The 24,568-nt window shown below is 30.5% G+C and overlaps 5 protein-coding genes across 6 annotated transcripts; 2 read left to right on the top strand and 3 right to left on the bottom strand.

Moving 5' to 3' along the window:
• Window positions 1-692: 692 nt before the first annotated feature.
• LOC109596265 (uncharacterized) lies at window positions 693-3,752 on the bottom strand. The gene is made up of 2 exons (XM_020011769.2): window positions 3,337-3,752; window positions 693-2,188 (listed from the first exon to the last, which is right to left on the bottom strand). Exon 2 carries the CDS (start codon window positions 2,173-2,175, stop codon window positions 868-870), a length of 1,308 nt encoding a protein of 435 aa, XP_019867328.2. The 5' UTR covers window positions 2,176-2,188; window positions 3,337-3,752; the 3' UTR covers window positions 693-867.
• Window positions 3,753-3,943: 191 nt separating this feature from the next.
• On the bottom strand, window positions 3,944-6,771 carry LOC109596266 (uncharacterized). 2 transcript variants are annotated; one of them, XM_020011770.2, is made up of 2 exons: window positions 6,686-6,771; window positions 3,944-5,265 (listed from the first exon to the last, which is right to left on the bottom strand). In XM_020011770.2, the coding sequence occupies exon 2, from the start codon at window positions 5,259-5,261 to the stop codon at window positions 3,963-3,965; it is 1,299 nt and encodes a 432-aa protein (XP_019867329.2). In that variant the 5' UTR covers window positions 5,262-5,265; window positions 6,686-6,771; the 3' UTR covers window positions 3,944-3,962. The 2 variants fall into 2 exon arrangements, with proteins under 2 accessions (XP_019867329.2, XP_049818545.1); XM_049962588.1 differs by lacking the exon at window positions 6,686-6,771 and adding an exon at window positions 5,817-5,866.
• A 2,985-nt stretch (window positions 6,772-9,756) lies between these two features.
• On the top strand, window positions 9,757-10,245 carry LOC109596267 (lysozyme X). The gene is made up of 2 exons (XM_020011773.2): window positions 9,757-9,947; window positions 10,003-10,245. The coding sequence occupies exons 1-2, from the start codon at window positions 9,758-9,760 to the stop codon at window positions 10,224-10,226; spliced, it is 414 nt and encodes a 137-aa protein (XP_019867332.1). The 5' UTR covers window position 9,757; the 3' UTR covers window positions 10,227-10,245.
• A 1,201-nt stretch (window positions 10,246-11,446) lies between these two features.
• On the bottom strand, window positions 11,447-16,829 carry LOC109596244 (pyruvate dehydrogenase phosphatase regulatory subunit, mitochondrial). The gene is made up of 15 exons (XM_020011739.2): window positions 16,464-16,829; window positions 15,581-15,793; window positions 15,363-15,526; window positions 15,071-15,307; window positions 13,880-13,990; window positions 13,646-13,815; window positions 13,453-13,594; window positions 13,189-13,398; window positions 12,950-13,134; window positions 12,750-12,898; window positions 12,407-12,698; window positions 12,170-12,349; window positions 11,920-12,120; window positions 11,757-11,863; window positions 11,447-11,703 (listed from the first exon to the last, which is right to left on the bottom strand). Exons 1-15 carry the CDS (start codon window positions 16,682-16,684, stop codon window positions 11,568-11,570), a joined length of 2,718 nt encoding a protein of 905 aa, XP_019867298.1. The 5' UTR covers window positions 16,685-16,829; the 3' UTR covers window positions 11,447-11,567.
• A 1,223-nt stretch (window positions 16,830-18,052) lies between these two features.
• LOC109596274 (protein HBS1) lies at window positions 18,053-24,062 on the top strand. Its single transcript, XM_020011780.2, has 9 exons — window positions 18,053-18,209; window positions 18,288-18,611; window positions 22,136-22,503; window positions 22,558-22,716; window positions 22,768-23,173; window positions 23,236-23,303; window positions 23,360-23,507; window positions 23,562-23,719; window positions 23,772-24,062. Exons 1-9 carry the CDS (start codon window positions 18,167-18,169, stop codon window positions 24,027-24,029), a joined length of 1,932 nt encoding a protein of 643 aa, XP_019867339.1. The 5' UTR covers window positions 18,053-18,166; the 3' UTR covers window positions 24,030-24,062.
• The last annotated feature ends 506 nt before the right edge of the window (window positions 24,063-24,568 follow it).

The raw sequence follows: 24,568 nt of genomic DNA, 5'->3' as shown, positions 1-24,568 counted from the left end.
TCAGTTCCAAACTCCCACCTTTTTAATGGTGATATTTGACTACAGTACTTATTAAGTTATTCAATAACAAATACTTTATGTGGTTGAAAATACATCAAATTTATTCGTTGACATTAATACCATTGAAGGTTCTAAATAATACTAAAATAAACAAATAGTGGTCAATATTAATGGAAGATGTTTATTATTCTAAATTTTATTATCACTTAAACATATTTTGGGTCAGCAATTTAACAGTTATTATATTTTAAATATTTCTGAGAACATTTATTAGTTAAAATAAAATAAATTAATATATTTTTAAAAAGTTAGTTAGTCACCTAAATAAAACACAAAAATTGTGTGTTAATTTAAAAGCACTATTTATAATTTACACACTGGTCACTAAATCTATTAGTCACTAAAACCATTAAATTCCAACCACATCATATGTATATCAAGATGGTCGATATTCGATTAATGTGTAGTTCTATTTTTGTGACTTTAATTCGATGTCTGTTGTCAAGTATTGATATTTTATTGATATTTTATTATCATCATTTTAAAATTGGTTTATAAAAACCTGTTTAGAAACATTAAAATTCAATTATTGTTGTAAATCATTTCCAGTAAATGGTAATATATATTTTTTTTTTATTTTAAGACACCTCAATAAATTAGAAATTCAGGTAACAATAAATGAAAAAATCCTCAACAAGCTTAAAAAATAAAATTTATTTTACATTCTTTCCAAAAGAAGCAATAAAATAAACCAACACTTTAAGACAATATAAATATTAATAGTTTATAGTAGTAATTAAACACTTATTGATATTGAAAGCACATTTATTTCATTAAATGGAACACACACATGGCATATTTTTATAATTAACAAGGGAAAATTTTAAATTTACCTTCATTAAAAGTACCTGTTTGAGGTACCCATGCAAATACACGCCTTCTTTGATTGTCGAAGTTGAGGCCATCATAAGCAGGGTAAATGTATTCGCCGTTATAGTCTTTAATATAAACATATTGGTAGTCACAAGTTGGCTCCAGGTACCACTTTCCGGCGTTGGTTTTTGCCCCATCAGCCCTGGTGAACACATTTCTTCTGTCTTTGTCAAAATTGCCGTCCACATACAGATACTCATTGTAGGCACTGTTCTTTATTAAGAAGGTGGAACTGGAATAATCCTGAGTTATCACCCAGTAGTTCTGAGTGGAGTTTGCCAATCCCTCCACCTTCGTTGGTATCCACGTGAACACCGGACGTGCATTGTAAGTTTTATTGATCAGAGAATAGGCATAAAATGACTCATTGAAAAAGGCACTAACAATGCACACCCTCGGTGATGTAATGGCATATTTGAGAGATTTTGGTAAGCTGAGATCAATGGCTTTAATTTTGTCTTGCAACAACTTGTCCACTTTAGAATAAAGGGGATCTTTTATAACTTTATTAATGAACTCTACAAAAATAACTATTGTCGAGCTCATTCTCTCCTTCATTGTCAAAATGTTGTACAAGTATTGGAGCCCAATAATTTTTTGATCCAAGTTACTGAAGCTGTCCACATAAGCTAGAAGTTTATTGGTGGACACCAACCCGTACAAATCACTTATAACATCACGTATTAATTCAGCAAATAAGCCTTTATCAAATACATAAGTCAAAGTAGCAGTATTTTGGTTTTTAAAGTCTAAATAGCAATTTTTACTTTTAATGTACAGCTCTACAGTTTGTTTGGCGTCGTTAATGATGGACTGCTTATAAATCTTAAGCAAATTGTCTGCTTCTTCTTTCACACGCCATGGGGCGTCATCTTGATGATATATTTTGGATAAGCTTCTTATAATTCTTCTCAGATTCTGTGTATGTTTAATAGAACTCTTCAGTTCTTCGTTGTCACTGTAGAGTTTTTTAATAATTTGTAAACTTGTTGATAAATTTGTGGTATAGTCGGCAAAACTCAGTAAGGGGTTAAACTGGTCTTCGGATATCAGTTCGGTAATGATTTGGTTCAGTTGAGTCTCATTGGCCTGTAAAAGAGCAGCTTCAGCCTCATCGAAACTGTAATTCTTGATGTAGGTTCCACATTTTTCTGTTGTTGGATTTTCGTATTTTTGATCCGAACAAGAAAGGGCCAAAGCCATTTGGCTAATTGCAATTAAAATAAAAATTCGTTGTGTCATGTCTCTAGAGAATCTGAAAGGAAGTAGGACAATTAAATTTTATACTTGTATTTAAACTAAATACAGATAAATATTAATTTTAAAAATTAAATTTCAACTGAATTATTTTTAGTCAGTTAGAGGAACAATAAAAGAAGGGGTCTTTTATTGTTATTATCTTTTATACAAATGAATTCCACATAAAAAAAATAATGATAATAAAATTTGACAATTCCTCGTGAGGACAAAGACTTGAAGCTAGTAAACCTGCTGAAACAGTAAAAGGTTTAGCCTATGTGATGGACTAGCATAAACATAGTCTTAGACTTTAATTGTTACAATTTAAACAGGTACAAATTCTCCAAATAAAGCTTAACAACACACACTGACAACACCGTCTGCAAATTTGAAGTAAAGAGGTCAGATAATGTATGTTCTGGATAGTTTCATCCTTATCAACTGCAAATGCAACATTACATTTATATTTAATATATACTAAGGAGGTCAAAAGATAAATTCATACTGATAGTACATTAACCCAGTTACTCAAAGAAGAGTTCTGCTTCTAGAGTTGAGTTACTTCTCTTTGTGACTATTGGTTATTTTCATCACTGTCAAATTTTACCAATAAAAAGTCTAATTCTAAATTGTAGGTCACAACAGACAAAGAGATATTTTGATGACTTCTGTTTAATTCTGAAGAGGAGGTTGACTTATTCTTCATGGTATGAATTTATGTGTTTGCAAAAATTCTTAAATGTAATGGTGATGTTTTTGTTGAATAAAAGTTATTTTAAAGAGTCTTAAATGTTAATGTTAGTTCTTTCATGTACATTGACCAAGTTACTCAAAGAAGAGTTTCTTTAATCTGAGTTCTACTTCTAGAATTGAGTTACTTCTCTTTGAGACTATTGGTTATTTTCATCACTGTCAAATTTTTCCAATTAAAAGTCTAATTCTAAATAGTAGGTCAAAACAGACAAAAGAGATATTTTGATGACTTCTGTTCAATTCTGAAGAGGAGGTTGACTTATTCTTCGTGGTATCAAAAATTCTTAAATCTAAAGTTATTTTTAAGAGTCTTAAATGTTAATGTTAGTTCTTTAATGTATTCGGTATTAGTCATTATTATTTAGGTACTACTATTGTGGTATATAAAATTAAATGCTACATAATACTGACCTTCTTAATAGTGTTATCTGACCACAATAAACTTACAAGCAACTTTCAATAACTCACAAGACTCCTGTGACAGGAGCCACGCACAAATGCGTACTGCAAAGTGCTCTACAAGTTAAAATTGTGCATCGGCTTCAAACCACATGCAATTCTGGTTTTTCCCAGGTATATGGCTAACTGGTTTATAAACTTTGTGACTCCATTACAAGTTTTATTTATTCTTACATACCTGACGATCCATCCAGTTATCGTTGACCTTAAGGATAAACATTTGTGCCTGTTATACTTTATATTATTAACATTGCAAATGAGGGTTATTAAAAGTAATATTGATGATAAAAACCTTAAAATAAGTAATTTTACCTTTGTTTATAAACAATAGTATTTAAATTAATTTAAGATAGTGTCATTTAGTAAAATAAATCTTTTGATATTTAATGTGACTGGTGATATTAACATTTATTGTTATTATTTGCAATACAACACAATGAAGAGATAAGTAAATAAATATTCCATACTTTTTCCACCACTGTATATAAAAACACATTTATTTCATTAAATATATATATATATATATATATATATATATATATATATATATATATATATATATATATATATATATTTACTCAACAAGGGAAAATTTTAAATCTGCCTTCATCAAATGTCTCTTTGCTAGGTATCCATGTAAATACACGTCTTCTGTCTTTGTCAAAATTCAACCCTTCAGCAGGGTAAACATATTCGCCGTTATAGCTTTTAATATACACATACTCATAATCACAAGTTGGTTCCAAATACCATTTGCCAGCGTTGGTGGTTGCTCCATCTGGCCCAGTAACTATTCTTCTCCTCTCTTTATCATAATCTGCTCCGACATACAGATACTCATCGTAGGCACTGCTCTTTATTAAGAAGGTCGTATTAGAATTATCCTGAGTTAGTACCCAGTAGTTGGCAGTGGCATTTGCCAATCCTTCCGTCTTTGTTGGTATCCACGACAATACCGGACGGGCACTGTATGATTTCTCGTATTGATAATAAGCATAAAATGACTCGTTAAAATGAACGTTTAAAATACAAACCCTGGGTGACAGAATGGCATATTTAAGAGATGTGGGCAAATCAAGATCCGCCATATTAATTGTCTCTTGCAGCAATTTGTCTACTTTAGAATAAAGAGGATCTTTAATGATTTTATTAATGAAAGTAACAAAGTTTGCCATTACGGAACTCATTCTCTCCTTCCTTGTTAATTTATTGTATAAGTGCTGAAACCCGATGATTTTCTGCTCCAGGGTACTCATGTTGTCCACATAAGCTAGAAGTTTTTTGGTGGGCACCAATCCGTACAAATCACTTATAATATCATGTATTAAATCAGTAAATATGGCTTTATCAAATGTATAAGTCACATCAGCAATATATTGAATTTTGGAATCTAAACAAATTTTCGTTTGAGCACACTTCTCAATTATTTGTTTGGCATGATTAGTCATGGATTGTTTATAAACTTTAAGCAAATTATCAACTTCTGCTTTTACTTGCCAAGGTGCATTATATTGATAAAATATTTTGTATAGACTTCTAATGATTCTTCTCAGATTCCTAACATATTTAATAGAACATTCCATGTCTTCGTTACTTCTGTAGACCTTTTTAATAATTCGAATACTCGTTGGTAGATCTGAAGTATAGTCAGCGAAACTCAGCAAAGGATTAAACTGGTGCTCAGATATTAAATCAGTAATGATTTCTTGGCCTTGAATCTTGTTGGTCGACAAAACAGCTTCAGCCTCACCGAATCTATAATTCCTGATGTAACTTCCTAATTTGTCAATTGTTAATTTTTCATATGTTTCATCCAAACAACAAATGACCAGTGTGATATGGCAAACCGCAAGTAAAGTAAGAATCTTTTGACCCATGTCTCTGAAACGAAATTAGACATTTAAATTTTGTACTTCTGTTTAATTCTGAAGAGGAGGTTGTCTTATTCTTCATGGTATGAATTTATGTGTTTCTTAAATCTAATAATGATTTTTTTGTTGAGTAAAAGTTATTTTAAAGAGTCTTAAATGTTAATGTTAGTTTTTTAATGTACATTGACCAAGTTACTCAAAGAAGAGTTTCTTTAATCTGAGTTCTACTTCTGGAGTTGAGTTACTTCTCTTTGTGACTATTGGTTATTTTAATCACTGTCAAATTTTACCAATAAAAAGTCTAATTCTAAACAGTAGGTCAAAACAGACAAAGAGATATTTTGATGACTTCTGTTTAATTCTGAAGAGGAGGTTGACTTATTCTTTATGGCATGAATTTATGTGTTTGCAAAAATTCTTAAATCTAATGGTGATTTTTTTGTTGAATAAAAGTTATTTTAAAGAGTCTTAAATGTTAATGTTAGTTCTTTAATGTACATTGACCAAGTTACTCAAAGAAGAGTTTCTTTAATCTGAGTTCAATTTCTAGAGTTGACTTACTTCTCTTTATGACTCTTGGTTATTTTAATCACTGCCAAATTTTACCATTAATGTATGTTCTGGATAGTTTCATCCTTATCAACTGCAAATGCAACATTACATTTATATTTAATATATACTAAGGAGGTCAAAAGATAAATTCATACTGATAGTACATTAACCAAGTTACTCAAAGAAGAGTTCTGCTTCTAGAGTTGAGTTACTTCTCTTTGTGACTATTGGTTATTTTCATCACTGTCAAATTTTACCAATAAAAAGTCTAATTCTAAATTGTAGGTCACAACAGACAAAGAGATATTTTGATGACTTCTGTTTATTTCTGAAGAGGAGGTTGACTTATTCTTCATGGTATGAATTTATGTGTTTGCAAAAATTCTTAAATGTAATGGTAATGTTCTTGTTGAATAAAAGTTATTTTAAAGAGTCTTAAATGTTAATGTTAGTTCTTTCATGTACATTGACCAAGTTACTCAAAGAAGAGTTTCTTTAATCTGAGTTCTACTTCTAGAGTTGAGTTACTTCTCTTTGAGACTATTGGTTATTTTCATCACTGTCAAATTTTTCCAATTAAAAGTCTAATTCTAAATAGTAGATCAAAACAGACAAAGAGATATTCTGATGACTTCTGTTTAATTTTGAAGAGGAGGTTGACTTATTCTTCATGGTATGAATTTATGTTTGCAAACATTCTTAAATCTAATGGTGATTTTTTTTGTTGAATAAAAGGTATTTTAAAGAGTGTTAAATGTTAATGTTACTTCTTTAACGTACCTTGACCAACTTACTCAAAAAAGAGTAAGAAGAGTTGCTTGTAAAAATGTTGATTGTAAAGGTGCAGTATGTAAAATTAAATTATACATAAAACTGACCTTTTTAATGCTTTGATTTGACCACAATGTATTTACAAGCTATTCACTAACAATCAATAGTTTACAGTCCTTCTGTCATAGAAGACACAACTATGTATTACAAACGAATTCAACAAAAAAAAATTGTATCAACTTCAAACGACATATAATTTATGGTTTTATATTACAAATTTTATTTGATTTTATATTGTTATCGTTGACCTTAAGAATCACAACAATATTGAAAATAACATTAAATAAATATATTTTAAATTTTACTGGAAATACTAAGGGAATGATAATTTCTTATAATTGTATTATTTTTAGTGTTTCGCCTACAATAAATGTTTCTATTTTTATTAAAACATAAAAAAGGATAAGAGAACTTAATAAATTTATCAATTTAAATGCAAAAACTTCTTTATATCAATAATTAAATAAGCTAGGAAAGACTTCTTTTGATAAATTCTTTAATTTTCTAAATCCAAATTATTCTGAATTTTAAATATTAATCATTTTACATGAAATTAAGAATTTTAAAAAGTAAAATGATGTATTTAAAAACTAGAATTAGTTAAATCATTTGTAACATTGTATATATTATGTATAGAATGTTGTATTAAGTTATGTATAAGGGAGAACCACTCAAATAAAATATATAAATAACATTACTGATTAAAAGCACTATTTACAATTTAAAATACTAACACAAGTCAGTAAAACCATTTTCAACAATTTATTAAATTCTAGCCACAGCATTTATTTATCAAGATGTTGATATTAGATTTATCTGTAATTCTATTTTTGAAATCTTAATTTGTCATTCGTTGCCAAGTATTGATAGAAATGTTACTTTTTATCATCTTTTTAAAAAGAAAAACTTATATATAATACATATATTACTGTTGTAAATTATTTCCAGTACATAATAATATATAAATTTTTTATTTCAATACTACTCACTAAATTGGAAATTAAGTTCTTGTAAACAGTACATAATGGAAATAACGTTGAGAAGTTGAATAAGTGCTTACATGACATAAAAATAAGAATAAATTAAGTATAAAATAAACAAATACAAATAAAAAATATTAAAGGATTATAAATCAGAAGAAACAAGTTCTGAAGTGGTGGTCACCAATTTTTTGAGACAAATTTACTAAGAGGTCAATGTTCAAAAGAGGCTAAGCAAATTGTTTTTGAAAATCACTTAATTGGTGTACCAATTAATCCCAACTTTTGAAATTAAGTGTTATTTTAACATGGTTTGGAATACAACTTCAGATTTACATACACTCATTTCTAATATATCAAAGGCTTCAACCACACTATAATTTAAATATATTTTTCTTATAATCTGAAACATAATATGCGTTAAAAATAATTAAATTAACATAAGAATTAAATAAATGCACACAATCCTCAATTTATGGCTGACTTAAAAAAATAAATATACCTGATATTACTTATTAAGGTTTAATGTGTGACAAAAATAAAAATCGAGATTAACCACAAAAAGGCCTGGTACTTTATAAATGGACGCAAAAATATCCAGATGACAATTCTAAAGTGAAAATGGCAGAGCTACAACAATATTTTGTCATCCTATTTATAGTTTCTGTCCAAAGCAAAGTATATGAAAGATGTGAGTTTGTAAGAGAACTTTACTACTACGGGGTTCCTTTTGAGGAGCTTGCCATTTGGTCTTGTATAGCATACCACGAATCTAATTACAACACTTCAGCCATTAATAGGAACAGTGGAGATCATGGTAAGTGTATTTTTTATTTTACCTCCTGATCTAATAATCAAAAATAAGTGTTTACCCTTTTTAAATTGGTGTTATCAGGATTTAAATTTCTATTTTCCTAAGTGTTTTATTTTTCTGATTAATTTTTAAATATTTCAAAGCCATTTTATTAAAATTATGTTGTTTTAGGTATTATACAAATTAGTGAGCTATACTGGTGTGAAACTGGACGTCAGCCTGGTGGAGGTTGCAATGCAGTATGTGCCCAGTTTGAAGATGACTATATTTTTGACGACCTTGTTTGTGCCATCAAAATATTAGATGACACAAGGAATTTTAAAGAAAATGGTTTCATGGCTTGGACAGCCTACAATCAACACTGTAGTGGAGATGTTAGTGGGTATATAGATGGATGTAACTTCTCTTTTGGTTAATCAAAGATTAAAATATTAATAATAGTATTATTTATATCAGCATTTTCCAAAAAAAAAAACATATTACTCCTCTTGACGACAGTAATCTTGCGATTATTTTGTTTGCAAACACTTATATCTCTTCAAGTGTATTATGATCTTATAAGTATGTACTTAATGATGCATTTTATTATACATAGTTAATTGAATTTACAATTTTTATCAATAAAAATGATCAATATAAATTTAGGAGTTTGATTTATGTACAGGAAAGACTCAAAATTATCCTACATACATTATATTTACAGGTTTTTGTTTTTTAATAAAAAACAATTTGATCTGATATATAATGACTTATTAGTATTCATAACTCAAAAATTTCAATATTTTTGGCATCTATCACTGGTTAACTTCTTTTAGGCATAGGATCTACCAATCACTGCAATATGTCAACTGGAATACATCCCAAAGATATTCAAAAAGATTTAGATCGATGGAGAGACAGCCATTCAAGCACACTTAGGTTCTTCATTAGAAACCACTCTTTAATAATTTTAGACGTGTGTTTGGGGTCGTTGACTTGTTAAAATAACTAAGGAAGTGGCATCTCTTCCTGAAAACAATCCATTTTATCCACCACTTGAATCCAGGGTCCAACTTTGGGTCGAGAAAGCATCTCCAATCCATAATGCTTCCTCCACCAAGCTTAACCGTAAGAATTTGGTATGTATTATAAAATGGTGTCGATGCTCCACTGGCCGTACCTTTGTAGCTACTATTTAAATCCATGATATATACAATTAAAAATTATAGATCTTAGGATATAGATACAATCCTAGTGAATACAAAAATACAAACAAACCACTTGAGTGATAAACTCCATACTATATAAATTGGAATTGTCTTCGGTAGTTTCATCAGTCAAAAAACATGTTGAAACTCGCAGTTCTCGCAGTGCTTGTGGCCTGTGCCCAAGCTAGAATCCTCGATAAATGCGAGTTTTACAGGGAGATCCAAAATTATGGCATCCCGTCCGACCAACTGGCCGTTTGGTCCTGCATTGCCGATCACGAATCGCACTACGACACCAGTGCAGTGAACCACGACAGCGGTGACCACGGTAGGTTTGTTTAAACTGGTAATCTTCTGTTATATTCACGAAACGATTTCCTTAGGTATTGTCCAGATTAGCGAGTTGTACTGGTGCAGCACCGGTGGTTCCCCGGGAGGCGGCTGCAACAAACAGTGCTCCGATTTTGAAAACGACGACATCTCAGACGATATGTATTGTGCCAGGGCCGTTTTTGATGAGTGGCAGCGCCTCCATGGCAACGGATTCCTTGCCTGGACCACATATCAACCTTACTGTGCTGGGGATGTCAGTCAGTATTATTGTTAAGATATATTGAGATGTTAATGTTAATGTTTAAATAAGTTACAAAAAATTATAGTTAAATATTAAAAAATATATATAAACAATTTATAATCTTTTTTATATATTTATATTTATATTTATATTAAATTAATTAATTGGGAATAAAAATTCTAAAATAATTTAAATATTAATAATTTTTTAATTATTTAAATATAAATATTTTTTAATATTATTAATATAAACAAACATAAAGTAATAAAAAATATATATTATGAGATAATAATATATTATGTTTACATAAACTACAGAAAATTATAGTTAAAATTAAAATTATAAATATAAACAATTTATACTTTTTTATTTTTTATATTAATTTAAGTAATTTGAAATAAAAATTCTATAAGAAAATGTTAAATTTGTTAAAAAATAAATATCAATCAATGTATACCCTTTTTTGTTTATAAATATATTAATTAATATTAATTATAAATATTCAAACATATTAAGAATTTTTTAAATTATTTAAATATATATATATATATATATATATATATATATATATATATATATATATATATATATATATATATATATATAGTTAAATATTAAAAAAATAAATATAAACAATTTATACTTTTTTATATATTTATATTTATATTAAATTAATTAATTTGGAATAAAAATTCTAAAATAATTTAAATATTCATACATATTAATAATTTTTTTAATAATTTAAATATTATTAATATAAATAAACATAAAGTAACAGAAAATATATATTATGAAATAATGATATATTATGTTTATATAAGCTACAGAAAATTATAGTTAAAAATTAAAAGAATAAATATAAACAATTTATACTCTTTTTTGTTTTCTATATTAATATAATTATTTTGAAATAAAAATTCTATAAATATTAAAAATTTTAAATAATAAATATTTTTTAAATAATCATATAATAATTGATTTAATATTGTATTTTTTATCTTTTGTTTTCCAAGTAGTGTCAACTATAAAGTTAAGATTGTCTCAATGATTAAATATTTATAAAATGATTAAATATTATGTAATTTTAATTGATAGCAAGAATTTAATATTTTTCTTATTTTTATGTTGTTCAAAAAATATATTAATACACATTCATCTCAAATAAATGTATTCTTGAATATTTCTGATGTAAATTAAAATGCACTTATTTTAATAGATTTTTTTAAAACAAATTGGTTAAATAAAAAACCAGGTACATATATAATAAATTTATTTATAATATTTACAAAGAATTATACACATCTAACCAAATTAACATCACAAGTTTGTATTTCAAAATAAAACAACAAATAAATAAAAATTAACTAGACTAGCTTAGACAGATTTAACAATTTGTTGAGCTTCTAGTTTTTCGTCGTTCTTTCCTCTTGTAGCTTGATAAACGTCCCGTTCTTGATCCGGATATTTCGTCGGAAGTATTGGAGAATGTATGTTGGCTTTGGCGTGGTAGCTAAAAAATTAAGGTTTTCAGCCAGACTCCAAAGAATATAATAATTATATTACCGTATTCCAGCAATATCTACTTCGTAGTCGCCATCAAGGATATATTCGTTCGTCACCTTTTGCTTCACGCCTTCCTCGTTGGTGTTTTCTACAAAACCTAAGCATACCTGGAATAAAAGTCACCTAGTTATCCACCAGACTTTAATATTAATATGACCCTTACTTGTTTCTTAAAGGTATACCCGTATCCCGTGGTAGTGCATGTTCCAACATGCTTGCCGTTCCTATAAATCGGCTCGCCGCCCCAGGGCCACAAGTCCGTCTCGTGACAATGATCGTCGAGAATCAGTTGTATGTACATCCTCTTAATTCCCTCCTCTTTCTGCTTCATCAAAGCGTCCCTTCCGATGAAATCCACTTCTTTCTAAACCACACCGTTAATAATTGTACCGACAATTTGTCAATTAACTTACGTCGAATTTAACACGCCACACTCTGCCACACTCCAACGGTGTCGTCCTGGTGTCCAAATCTTGGCCCCAGAAGGCGTAGAACTTTTCGACTCGGAGTGCCCTCGTTGCGTAGTAACCGGCGTGGGTTATGTTGTACTTTTCTCCAGCTTGGATCAGGGATGTGTAGACGTGGAGGGCAAACTGAAAGGACCCATTAAAGAACGTAAATCGTTTTGTAAAAGGGTTTATAAGTCTTACCTCATTAGGAATATACATTACATATCCCAGTTCTCCGGTGTGCGTAAGATTCATCGTCCTTATACCATTGGCGAGACCAATGTCCAAAGTTTTGTACGTAAAAAAGGGAAAGTTCTTCGGATTTAAATCGGTGTCCGTCAATTCCGACAGCAATAACCGCGTGAACGGCCCCATAATGCACAACGCAGTGAACATGCTGGTGACGTCCGACAAGGTGACCGTATTCGGTAAGTGTTTTTTGAGCCAGACTTTGCACCTTGTTTGTTGGATGGTTGGCGCAATCATCATGTAACTAAAACGAAGATTGAAGCATGTCGTTGATGTAATTGTTTGAGGGACTTACTGGTTTTCTGACAGTCTGGCTAAGGAACAATCGTTTTCGTAGCCGCCGTATTTGTTTTGCATGCCGGTGTGTATGATGCTTCCTACAGGTACATCCACGTCGTTGGAGCAGATGAATTGCAGGGCATCCACGACTTCGTTGCCTTTAGACTAAATTACTGTTTAATTAGTGGAAGTAAGCAATGGATAACTTTTACTTGCCCATAGATCTATTTTGGTAAAAGACGAATAGTCACTAATGCCAACTCCTTCCCTACAAGCCTCGTATTCCTTGGCAACGTGGTCGAACCAAGGAGGTTTGCCGAAAGTGTTGGTGCTAGCTATTTGGTAAGGTATTGACCAATCCACGTTGTCCTCATCTTCATCGTGCATCCTACTCATCAAAGCTAAAATATTTAATGATAATAATAATTAATTACACAGATCAAGGCAAATGTCACCTTGTAAACCCTCAGGATCGAACCACGTGGGACGTTCATAGCCCATAACTTGCCCGAAAACTGCTCCCGCCTCCCTTAGCTTAGGATACACCGGTGACATCCTCAAGTTCCTACCGGTTTGGAACTCGTGGTACGGGTAGTTGATGCCGTAGTGCATGCAGGGCACCTCCTTGACCCGGTCTCTCAGGAACTTTCTATTGTTATGTAAACCTGGCAACTTTTATAGTCATTTAAACTATTAACAATAAATGTAAGAAGAACCACCTAAGAACCTAGAAATTTCCAGCTCGTACATGTCAAAGTCAGTCTCTCCATTAACGATCAGTTCTGCAGTAGCCTTGCCAACGCCACCAGCTGCGGATATGCCGACAGTTTTCATGCCGGCCGCCACCAAGTAGTTATTGATCTGTCACGAATAACAGTTAAGATAACTTCTAATAAAACTGAATTGGTTTACCTCCGGCGCTTCTCCGACAATCCACTTGCAGTCAGGACTGAAAGCCTCCGGTCCGTTGCACAATCTATCGAAATATGAGTCACCAATGTTCGGGACTCGGTGCAGCAGTTGCTCAAGCAATACGTGGAAGTGATCCCAATCTTCCGGCAACGTACGATGCTTACTGTTCACTAAATCGAATAAATTTTGATATCAGTAACATAATACAATGTTATATTAATAAGGATTACTTACAAGGAATTTTTCCGTCTTCGAAAACGGGCTTAGCAACTGGTTCAAAGCCACCAGCTAAAATGCGTCCCTTGTTTTCACGGAAGTAGATGTGGCCATCCTGATCTCGGACGACTAAAAATTAATAACAGCAAAATTAAATAAAATATAGCTGTTAAAAATAAAATTAGTATAATATTCTAAAGCAGGAAGTTAAGAGAATTAGCTACATAAAAACCCATTCAAAATTAAAACTGCAAAACAAATTTATTAAATGACTTTTTAACGATTTAATTAAATTTGATTAATTATATATTTCATTATTTTCAGATTTTTATAGTTTATAGTTTCAAAAATATCTAATTAAATGTTATCTAATAATTATATTTTAAAATGTTTATTCTTTTACATAGAAAACATTTTAAGGTTTTAATTAAATTTTCTACATTTGTTGAATTATATATTTCATTATTTGCATATTTTTACTGATTTATAATATATAATATAATAATTATCAATATTTTATAATAAATTTGTAATTAATTGGAAATAAAAAAGTTTAGAAGATTCCTAATTAAATATGTATGTACTTTTATTATTATGCTACAACTATGTTTTTTATTTAAAGCAACAACTTTTAATAAAAGAATACAATAGCATATCTTTTTACCATTAAATTTAACATAAAAAATAGTTCCTGATAATTTCTGTTATATTTATTATAAAATTAAAATACATATTCTAAAATATAATATTTTTTAATAATTATTCAATAATGAAATTAACTTTATACTTGTTATTTAAGCAGAATTCATTAATAATCAGATATAAATAAGTGTGAGAAATTGAAATTTATTTTATTTTTATCAGACACTAGTTTTTGAATAATGTTCCTTTCATTCATAACTATCCCCTGTAGAATAATAAACGTCCCTTGAATAATAAAACTTATTATTCCAATCAAACCACTGTTATTCAATTAATAGCCTTTGTCATTTTAATGATAATTTTTAATGTAATTTTTATTCATTAAATAAATTTATGTTATATTCCAGTTATAAGAGTCTCAAGGTATCTTAATCCCAATCATTTCAATGAACAATACTTCAGTAAACTAGTGTTATTGGTGCACAAGAAGCAGTCAAAACAGAAGAGAAAAAATTCGTCGAACCCGTTAAGTGAGATAGTTGCCGTTGACGAGAGCATTTACCTCACCTGGTGTCAGTGGATCTAATCCCGGGATTGGTTTGGTGTGCAAATAATAGTGTTCGACAGCGTGCAAGGGAACTTTAACGTACGGTTCGGACATCTGGCCCACTTCCCTCGCCCAAAAACCGGCACAGTTCACAAAATATTCGCACTGGATTTTGCCCAACGTCGTTTCCACGCTGCTGATCCAGCCGTCCTTTTGATTGACCTTTTGAACGGTGCAGTTTTCGATTACTTGTACGCCTGTTATAAAACAAATTAATTTAACTATGTGATAACTATAATGTAAGTTTCATACCCATATTTTTAGCTTCGTTTACGATAGTACTACAGACTTCATAAGGGTCACCTACACCATCACCAGGAATCCACAAACCTCCCAGAAGATCATCCACGTTTAACAGAGGACACTTTTCTTTGCATTGACGCGGAGTCAATATTTCACATTCGATTTGCCATGGACTAAAAACAAACTGAGTTATTCAATTGAGTATTATGAAAGGTTAAAAGATATACGTCGATTGTGCCTGCATCCTTCGGAAGACGGTCATCCTGTCCCTCGTGCGGGCCAAGTTTAAGCTTCCACATTGCTTCCAACCAGTTGACAGACCTTTGCTCTCCAATTCTTTGTATAAATTAACACTGGACTTAGTTAATTGGACTTGAGAGTAACTAGGCTTGAACACTCCAATCAGGCCAGAGGAATGCCAAGTTGTTCCACCACCAATTCTATGTAAAAACAATTTAAATATATTATAATATATTTAGTAATTTTGTTATGGTGATAAAAATATTACAGTGTTTTCTTTTTTTTGACTGCACAAGTTCCTCTATTTAAAAATAGATATCAGGGCTGTTTAATAATAGATATTAACAAAAATGAAATCAAAAAATGATGCCAATGTTATCAAAACTAAAGGATATTTTTGCTCACTCATAAAAAATAGTTAATGACAAAGAAAACAATTTTAAGTTAAGTATATAATTTTAAAACACAAAACTAAAGGAATATACTATACTCACTCTAATATTTGAGTATTATTATTAAGTTATTTCTGGCATATTTTTAACTAATCACAATCAACAATGGGACAAGATTTAACTAATATAAATTACTAAGTATTCAATCAAATGCATATTAATTAATTACATTTAAACAGTCAATACTTCTATAGTGGCTAATTAACTAGAAATAAAGTTGAATTAGGTAATATTTATTCCAATTACTCCCAATAATTTAATTATTCTCTTAATGAGTCTATTAAGTAAACATTTCATACAATAGGACTATGTATATCTTTATTACATAGTTAATCTTCAAGTTTGCTATTTATAGTAACAAGCAAAACATTATTATTAACAAATGTACATGTTATTATCTGGAAACTTTGAAACCCACCTGTTCTGTTCTATAAGAACGGTGTTGGGACCCCAACCCAACTTTCCAAGATGATAGGCCACTGAGGCCCCCATGGCGCCTCCTCCACAAATGACGACCCGGGCTTCGCTCGGCGGCGACACATGATTTATCGTCTCGGCCTCCTCTGGAGTGTCGAGGGCGTTGGAGATGTACCTGTAGGGGAATCGGGATTTTCGCAGCACTCTGTTGATCGGTAACATGTTGTCCGATAAGCTGAACGGGCGATTTACTTTTAAATGTAATTGTGTCTTTGTGCGGCTTCTACATGATCAATTACAAGCAAGAGGAAATTAAATTCACTTTACGAAGTCTATTTTTAACAAGAATTTGACTTTTAAGGTTATATTTTTGTTTCGTTGGTTAGAATGGTTGTTTGACGTAGATCTCATTGGATCGAAATTGTGTTTTTTGCAAACGATCAATAAACCATGTGGATATACAGTCATGAAGTACAAATGTGTTCTTTTCGATCATAGCTATACCATTAATTATACAAATTTATCTTTTATAAAATTTTTGCCCTCCAAAAAAAGAAGTTGAACGCAGGCGCACTGTGGTGATTGGAGACTAATCGAACATTAAGGGCTTCGTTCGCGTCCAGAATAATTTTATATTAAATGCTTTCATATTTAACGTGAGCAGCTCATCAAGTCAGTGTTTTAAAATAAAAATATTTTAACTAAGTACTAACTAAAAACAAAATAGGCACTTAAGGAACCAGGAAATAAAAAAGGAGAGGCAAGGCTAATAATTAAATTATACAACTTAAAAGGTAAAAATAAAGAGTATTCTATATTTGTAAGTATATACAAGATTAAAATTGTCAAAACAAAAATATATAGTGGTGGCTGTTATGAAATATTTCCCTCGCCATCGCTGTATACTTCTATATACAGTGTGGCGTATTTGCTATGGAAACAGCCCTGTAATTCTGTATTATATCATTAATGTATTAATTTACCATGATAAATTTTGACATAAATGTAAAACATTGTCGTATTTTACCTGTGGTTTATTAAATTGTTTATTCAAATGGTCTTGTAGTGACTTATTACTTTTTTTTTATTTTTTAGGGAAATGTACAGATGATTCCAGCACTCAATCTGATTATGAATTACATCAACATGAGAGCAGACCTAAAGTCGGTGGTTATTTTTAAATTTTAATGATTAGTCAAGTTTCTTTGAATTAATAAATAAATACTTAAACAATTATGAAATTTATTGTATTATTGAATTATTGAATAAATGTGTTATAACATTACTATTACAATTAAAAAAAAAGTTTTTTAAATTGGATAAAAAATTAAAATTTTATAAGGATGTATCACTTTTAAATGAGCCATACTGTATATATCATATCATACCAAAAATTGTGTAAACAGTCAATATTGATTGGATGCATACTAAGTTTCAATTTTTTTTATTTGCACTCTTCGATCAAAAATTTAATGTACTTTGTTAATAACCACAAAAATACAGTAATAAAATAACAATTCAAAGGCCCGCCACATTTCGTTACGCAGGCATACCAACATGGTCTTGTTCCCCTAGAGTTTTTTGGAGGTTAGTCAGCTGTCAAATACATACTTTTACTGTCAAACAATTTACAAATGTCGTAAAAACGTAATTTTTAAACAATATCAATCAATTGGACTACTCTTAACAAAATAAACAGTCAAAATGTCACGACACAGAGATATTAGAAACATGGACTATTCAGAAGGTAACATAAAATACACATTTAGGTCACATTCTCGACATCGTATTTTGGTTTGTTTTTTTTTTTTTTGCAAAATTTTAGACTACGATGGATATGACGACGTATATGGACATTCCGTTGATGATGACTATTATATATCTCCAAGCAATCGACAATTCTTATACAACAGAGAGAACAGCAGAGGTGAAAACATACAAGAGGAGGACGAAAGGGAGGCCGAAATGACTGATATTGAAAAAGCAAAGCTTGAATCATGCATAGATCAAATAAATGAAATGTTGGGATCCACAACCATTCCTAGAAATGAATTGGTTAACGTGATTGTTAAGTTCAATTACAACACTGAAAGATGTTTAGATGCGCTGTTAGAACAACAAAATAAAGAACCAGAACGGAAAGAAAAAGGTGACTATATATTTATCACTGTATTGCACACAATCTGCCTAAGAAAATATTTCATAATTATTTACTTTTTCATTGTTATTGTAATTATTTGAAAAAATGTTCTCAATAATACAGTTTTTTATATATATTTAAAAGAATAACAATATGAGTGCAGATTGTGTGTTAAAAATATTTTTGTTGTATTTTATAATATCGTGTTTCTTTCTTTCCATGTTCCTTCTTGTGTTATTCCAAATTACGCAAGGTAAGATGTTACAAATTCAAAGTTTATAATACCTCCATTAAGCCAACAAATTAATAACGTGGACATAAAAATTACAAAATTTAATATACCAAAACCAAATTTTAATGAAACTATCAATCAAAGTTCACCCAAATCACAAGCACAGTTTAATATACCCAAACTGAATAAAACCCTTGACAATGGTTTTGTAGAAAGAGAAAATAAAAATCCCAATCCTGGAGTGAAATTTAATATCCCCAAACCTAATTTTATCAAGAGTGATCAAGATAATACACCTCCGAAACGAAATTTATTTGTTCCCAAGTTGGACTCGGGCAACAAAAGTTCCAGTCCTAGTGTGTTAGACGTAAATTCACTAACTGACTATGCCAAAACTCATTTAACTTGTGAAGAAGATGTTGAAATAAAGCCTGAAATCTCAGATGTTGATATGTCTAATATTAATTTTAATGAGCCAAACAATTTTATATCAAAATCATTAACAGCAATAGGTAAAAACAAAAGAGACAGCCTAAACAATGACTGGCACATTGATTTATCCATAGCATTAAAACAGCAGAACAGCATGCCCGCCTTAAGCAACGATAGCTCCCCTTTAGAAAATTTCGATATTAATTTTATCGACTGCGAAGACGCCATTCCGAAAGTCGAAAATAGGACCATGTTAGCTTGCACAATGGACACGAGTCGTATTTTAAATTTGAAAATAAAACACAGAAAAAGTCCCTCGTTGTTGGGTAAAGTATTGTGTAAAAAGTACAAACAAATCATGCCCCTCATTGTAGAACTCGACGAGTACAAGAGTAAATTCGATTTTAAGACCGCATCTCCCGATGACGTGATTCTGAGGAATTTGTTTCGCAAATCTAATAAAAAATGATCTTTGATTTTATTAGTGATTTACATATCATTGACGCAGTGCCTCAAATTTTACGAAAGTAGTACAAACAATTTTGTGCATATTGTATATATATATATATGTATTTTAGTTTAATTTACGTAAATAATTTTAAGAAATAATCTGGCACTCCAGATATCTGTAAAAAGATCTCTTTCATTAATTTAATTTAATTAATTTATCCAACAATGACGATTAATATTGTATATATTATATATATTAAATGTTTAAGTTGTAAATATTATGAGTCCTTACCTAAATAGTTAAGAATTAGAAATAAATATTGTTTTCAATAGAACTTAATAGTGCATTTTAGTGCCAAACTAACCCTTTGCTACATATTTTTATAGATATATTACCAATAATACTCTTGTAAATGATTCAATGTGAAATTAAGTTATTTAAATGAGGTGTAAATTAATCAATATTATTTTTTCTAGAGAATATTTGTAATTTAATATACACTCAAATTTTTAAGAAAGGCAAATCCGTGATAGCATTGTAACTACAAGCAATATAAAAACGAGATTCATAAAACTAACGAAAATTAAATAATTGAATGTAAATATTGAGTAGTTTTTTATATTAAAAGAATATTTTTTATGGTTTTATTCATACAGTGACGTAGTGAGCTGAGTCTTACATTGGGAAAACCTTCTCTTTGTACATAATATATTTTTTTTTATTAACTATATAGGTTCACCAACAGAAGTATAAGTCTAGTAGATTTTAAATTCATTGAATTTTTGCTATCAAGTATTGTATTGTATTGATAGTTTTCTTAAAATTATATTAATTTGGTATTGGTACTCGTAAATTTTGTATTTAAGAGCAAACATTTTATTTTGTGTATAATAATATTTTTATATCAACTGCCAAACTATACTATATTTCAATAGTATATACTAAAATAGTTTTAGATATTGTTTTTTCTTCTCTCAATTAGAGTCTATCGAATTTTGAACCAATTTAATACTACAACAATTAAATTAATTATTGATTTATTCCATTATTAGGGTTTGTTTTAAAGTTGTTTTATTTGTATTTTAAACATTAAAAATAAGAAAAATATTATACTTATTTAAATTGATAAAAAAATTATTTATTAAGTATATTTACAATGGTGAAAAAAAGTATGGAATATTTAATTATTTAATGTTTTCTCTAACTGAACAAATCTAATTAAGTACAAGATTGGCCCATTAATCACAGTGATCATTATGTTCACTGATTTTTACTTTTTTTTAATAAAAAATCAATTTGGTTGGAATATTTTATTACTTTTCATGAAATATTAACAATAACTCAAATATTACAATATTTTGTGGCGTAATCTTTGGCTTTGGCAATTTGAATTAGACACTTCCGCACTTTTTTCCACCATTGTATATACAGAATAATGACTAAACAGGTTATTTAAAATTTTATTTATTTATTTATTTATTTTTGTTAATTTCATATTTTTAAGAATTATTTAAGTTTTTGCTTTAAAAAAACGTACATTTTTTTAAATAACTTGTCTAGTAAATGAAGCTAAAATTATTTTCAATAATTAATTTAAAAATAAAATAAAACAATTTGAATTAGACAAATACTAATTTTAAATTTTAAACAACAGATATGAAACTCATATATTTTTAAAAATATTCCCCACTTTCTTCCACCACTGTATATACAGAATAATGGCTAAACAGGTTATTTAAAATCAGTTTAATTATTTTATTTATTTATTTATTTTTTTATTAATTTCATATTTTTATGAATTATTTAAGTTTTAGCTTTAAAAAAAGTACATTTTTTAAATAACTTGTGTAGTAAATGAAGCTAAATCAATTTTCAATAATTAATTTAAAAATAAGATAAAACAATTTGAGTTAGGCAAATACTAATTTTAAATTTTAAAAAATAATTCAATTTTTTTACTTTGTTTAAAATACAAAAACTATTATTCCTAATAATGAGGAAATTGTAGTACAATATAATAAAATATCTTCGCATCCGAATTTTTGTATAAGTTGCTAGCAGCATATTCCAATTGATTTGTACTTAGTAATCAGATAATCATTCGATTTTTAAAATACAAAGAACATAGAATTCTATTATTATTAAAAACCTGGTCCAAACTGTTAACAAATAATCTTTAATTGAAGCTAAGTACACAGTTTCAAACGATGCTGACATATTGTAAAATGTTTTATCGGCTTTTTATGTCGTCAGTACAAATTGTATTAACCACCAACCTTTTATTTATACTCATTAATGTTTCAAACTCATTTTGCGGATATTCCGTCCAAAATCAACCATTTTTGAATGTTGTGCTCTTGATCTCGGACAAAAAACTCAATTAATTGATTAAATCTTCTACCTAAATGTGGTTTAAAGTGTTGGCGCAGCAACGCACCACCGTGATAGCCGCAGACGCCGACAGATCGGTGAAGGTGATCACGCCCCAGAACCCGGTCAACGTGACCAAGGGCTTCGACCTGACAGCCAAGCCGTCCGACCTGACCAAAATCCAGGTCACCCAGGTGACCTCCAGGTCCCAGTCGCCGGCGTCGGGACGCGCCACCCCGGTGAACACCGAGGCCGAGGAGGTCAGGACGATGCGCAGGGAGAACAAGCCGGATCCTGATGTGCTGTACAAAAAGGAGAGGGGCGATGGCAAGGAGCATCTGTACATGGTGGTGGTGGGGCATGTGGACGCGGGGAAGTCCACCCTGATGGGTCGATTGTTGTGCGACCTGGGACAAGTAAGCTCAGCTGAAACACAACCACGTAGTACCCAACTAATGGTGATTTTTTAGGTGAACCAAAAAGTGATGCACAAATATGAACAAGAGAGCAGAAAACTGGGCAAGCAAAGCTTCATGTACGCCTGGGTCTTGGACGAGACTGGCGAGGAACGAGACAGGGGGATCACCATGGACGTTGGACGTTCCCAGTTTGACACCAAGAGCAAAACCGTAACATTCTGAACGATTTTTAGTAGCACCCATTTAATGAAACTCTTGCAGATAATTTTACTAGACGCTCCGGGACACAAAGACTTCATACCCAACATGATATCAGGAGCTGCTCAGGCTGATGTCGCTTTAATGGTGATCGACGCCACTCGAGGGGAATTTGAGTCTGGCTTCGATTTTGGTGGTCAAACGAGGGAGCATGCCCTACTGGTCAGATCGTTGGGGGTTTCGCAGTTGGCCGTTGCCATTAACAAGCTGGACACAGTGTCTTGGTCGCATGAACGGTTCGACGAAATAGTAAAAAAACTGAAGTCATTTCTAAAGCAGGTCGGTTTTAAGGAAAACGACGTGACGTTTGTACCTTGCAGCGGCCTTACAGGCCAAAATCTTATCTCAAAACCAACAGAGAATGAACTGTTGGTCTGGTACAATGGACCTTGTTTACTGGATGTCATAGGCAAGTTGAAATACATCCTCAGTATTTGATTTTTAAGTTAATAATCTCTATTTTTATTACAGAAAACTTTAGGTCCCCCCAACGTCCCATCAACAAGCCCTTCAGGTTGTCTGTTAACGACATATTCAAGGTACTTTTTAAATTTGATGTGACTTTAATAGTACTAAAGGAATCTTATTGGTTTAGGGCACCGGTTCAGCATTTTGCGTCTCTGGCCGAGTCGAAACTGGCACCTTGAACGTCGGAGATAAGGTGTTGGTGTGTCCAAACCGTGAGCCAGCAGTTGTCAAATCTCTAGCCATTGAGGAAGCCTCCCAAACTGTAGTCTTTGCAGGTAAATACAGTCATGAAATAAACCCTATTACCTCTAAAACTGTTATATTTACAGGCGATCAAGCTACAGTGAGTTTATCTGGGATCGAGATGCAAAATGTCTCTGTTGGAAACATACTGTGTGACCCCCAAAGGCCCGTGCCGGTGGCTGCGAGATTTGAGGCGAGGATTGTCGTTTTTAATGTGCAAGTTCCAATCACAAAAGGATTTTCTGTAAACAACTATAATTTAACAACAACAACAACATTTAACACGTTTATTTCAGGTTGTCCTCCATCATCAGTCTTTGGTTGAACCCGTGGTTATTTGTAAGTTAATTTCTCAGCTGAACAAAAGCACAGGTGAAATCCTGAAGAAGCATCCAAGATTTCTGGGTAACAATACCAGTGCCCTGGTAGAAATACAAGTTTCACGTCCGATTGCTTTGGAATTGTACAGTGAATGCAAGGAATTGGGAAGGATCATGCTGAGGCAAGGTGGCGTGACAATTGCCGCAGGACTTATTACAAAAATTATTTTGTAAACATGTTGTATATTATATATATGATTTAAGTTTCATAGTAATTTTATTTTTATCCCAATTTTGAATAAAAAAGAGTATTTTGTATCACTAATATTTATTTACAAATGTACAATATAGACACCAAAAAGATATAAAAATTAAACGTTTAGATTTCTTAAGAATACATTAGTAGAATTTTATACTATTGAATTAAAAATATAAAGAACAAAACATAATATCAATAATTGATGAAAAATGTTGATAACAATTTTATCTTAATTTTTAAAACTACAGTCAGAAAGATGATTGTTTTGTAAAAATTGTTTTAAAACAATAAATTCAAAATAAAATAAATAAGAAGTAACAAGTAACTGTTTATCTTAAAAAAAATGTGATAAATATTGATACCTATTTTCAATTTCAAATCTACTAGAGTCGACAATAAAAATTAGAGGCTTTTTTAATTTTTAAAAACAATATTCTATATATTTGATTGAAATTTGAATTAAATATTTATTTTCATTAAATTATTATATTGGCTAGGTCCTTTTGATTTTTTA

This window comes from Aethina tumida, chromosome 2 (genome assembly GCF_024364675.1).
Source record: "Aethina tumida isolate Nest 87 chromosome 2, icAetTumi1.1, whole genome shotgun sequence".
NCBI classification, from domain to species: Eukaryota; Metazoa; Arthropoda; class Insecta; order Coleoptera; family Nitidulidae; genus Aethina; species Aethina tumida.
This window is presented reverse-complemented; position numbering and strand designations above follow the sequence as displayed.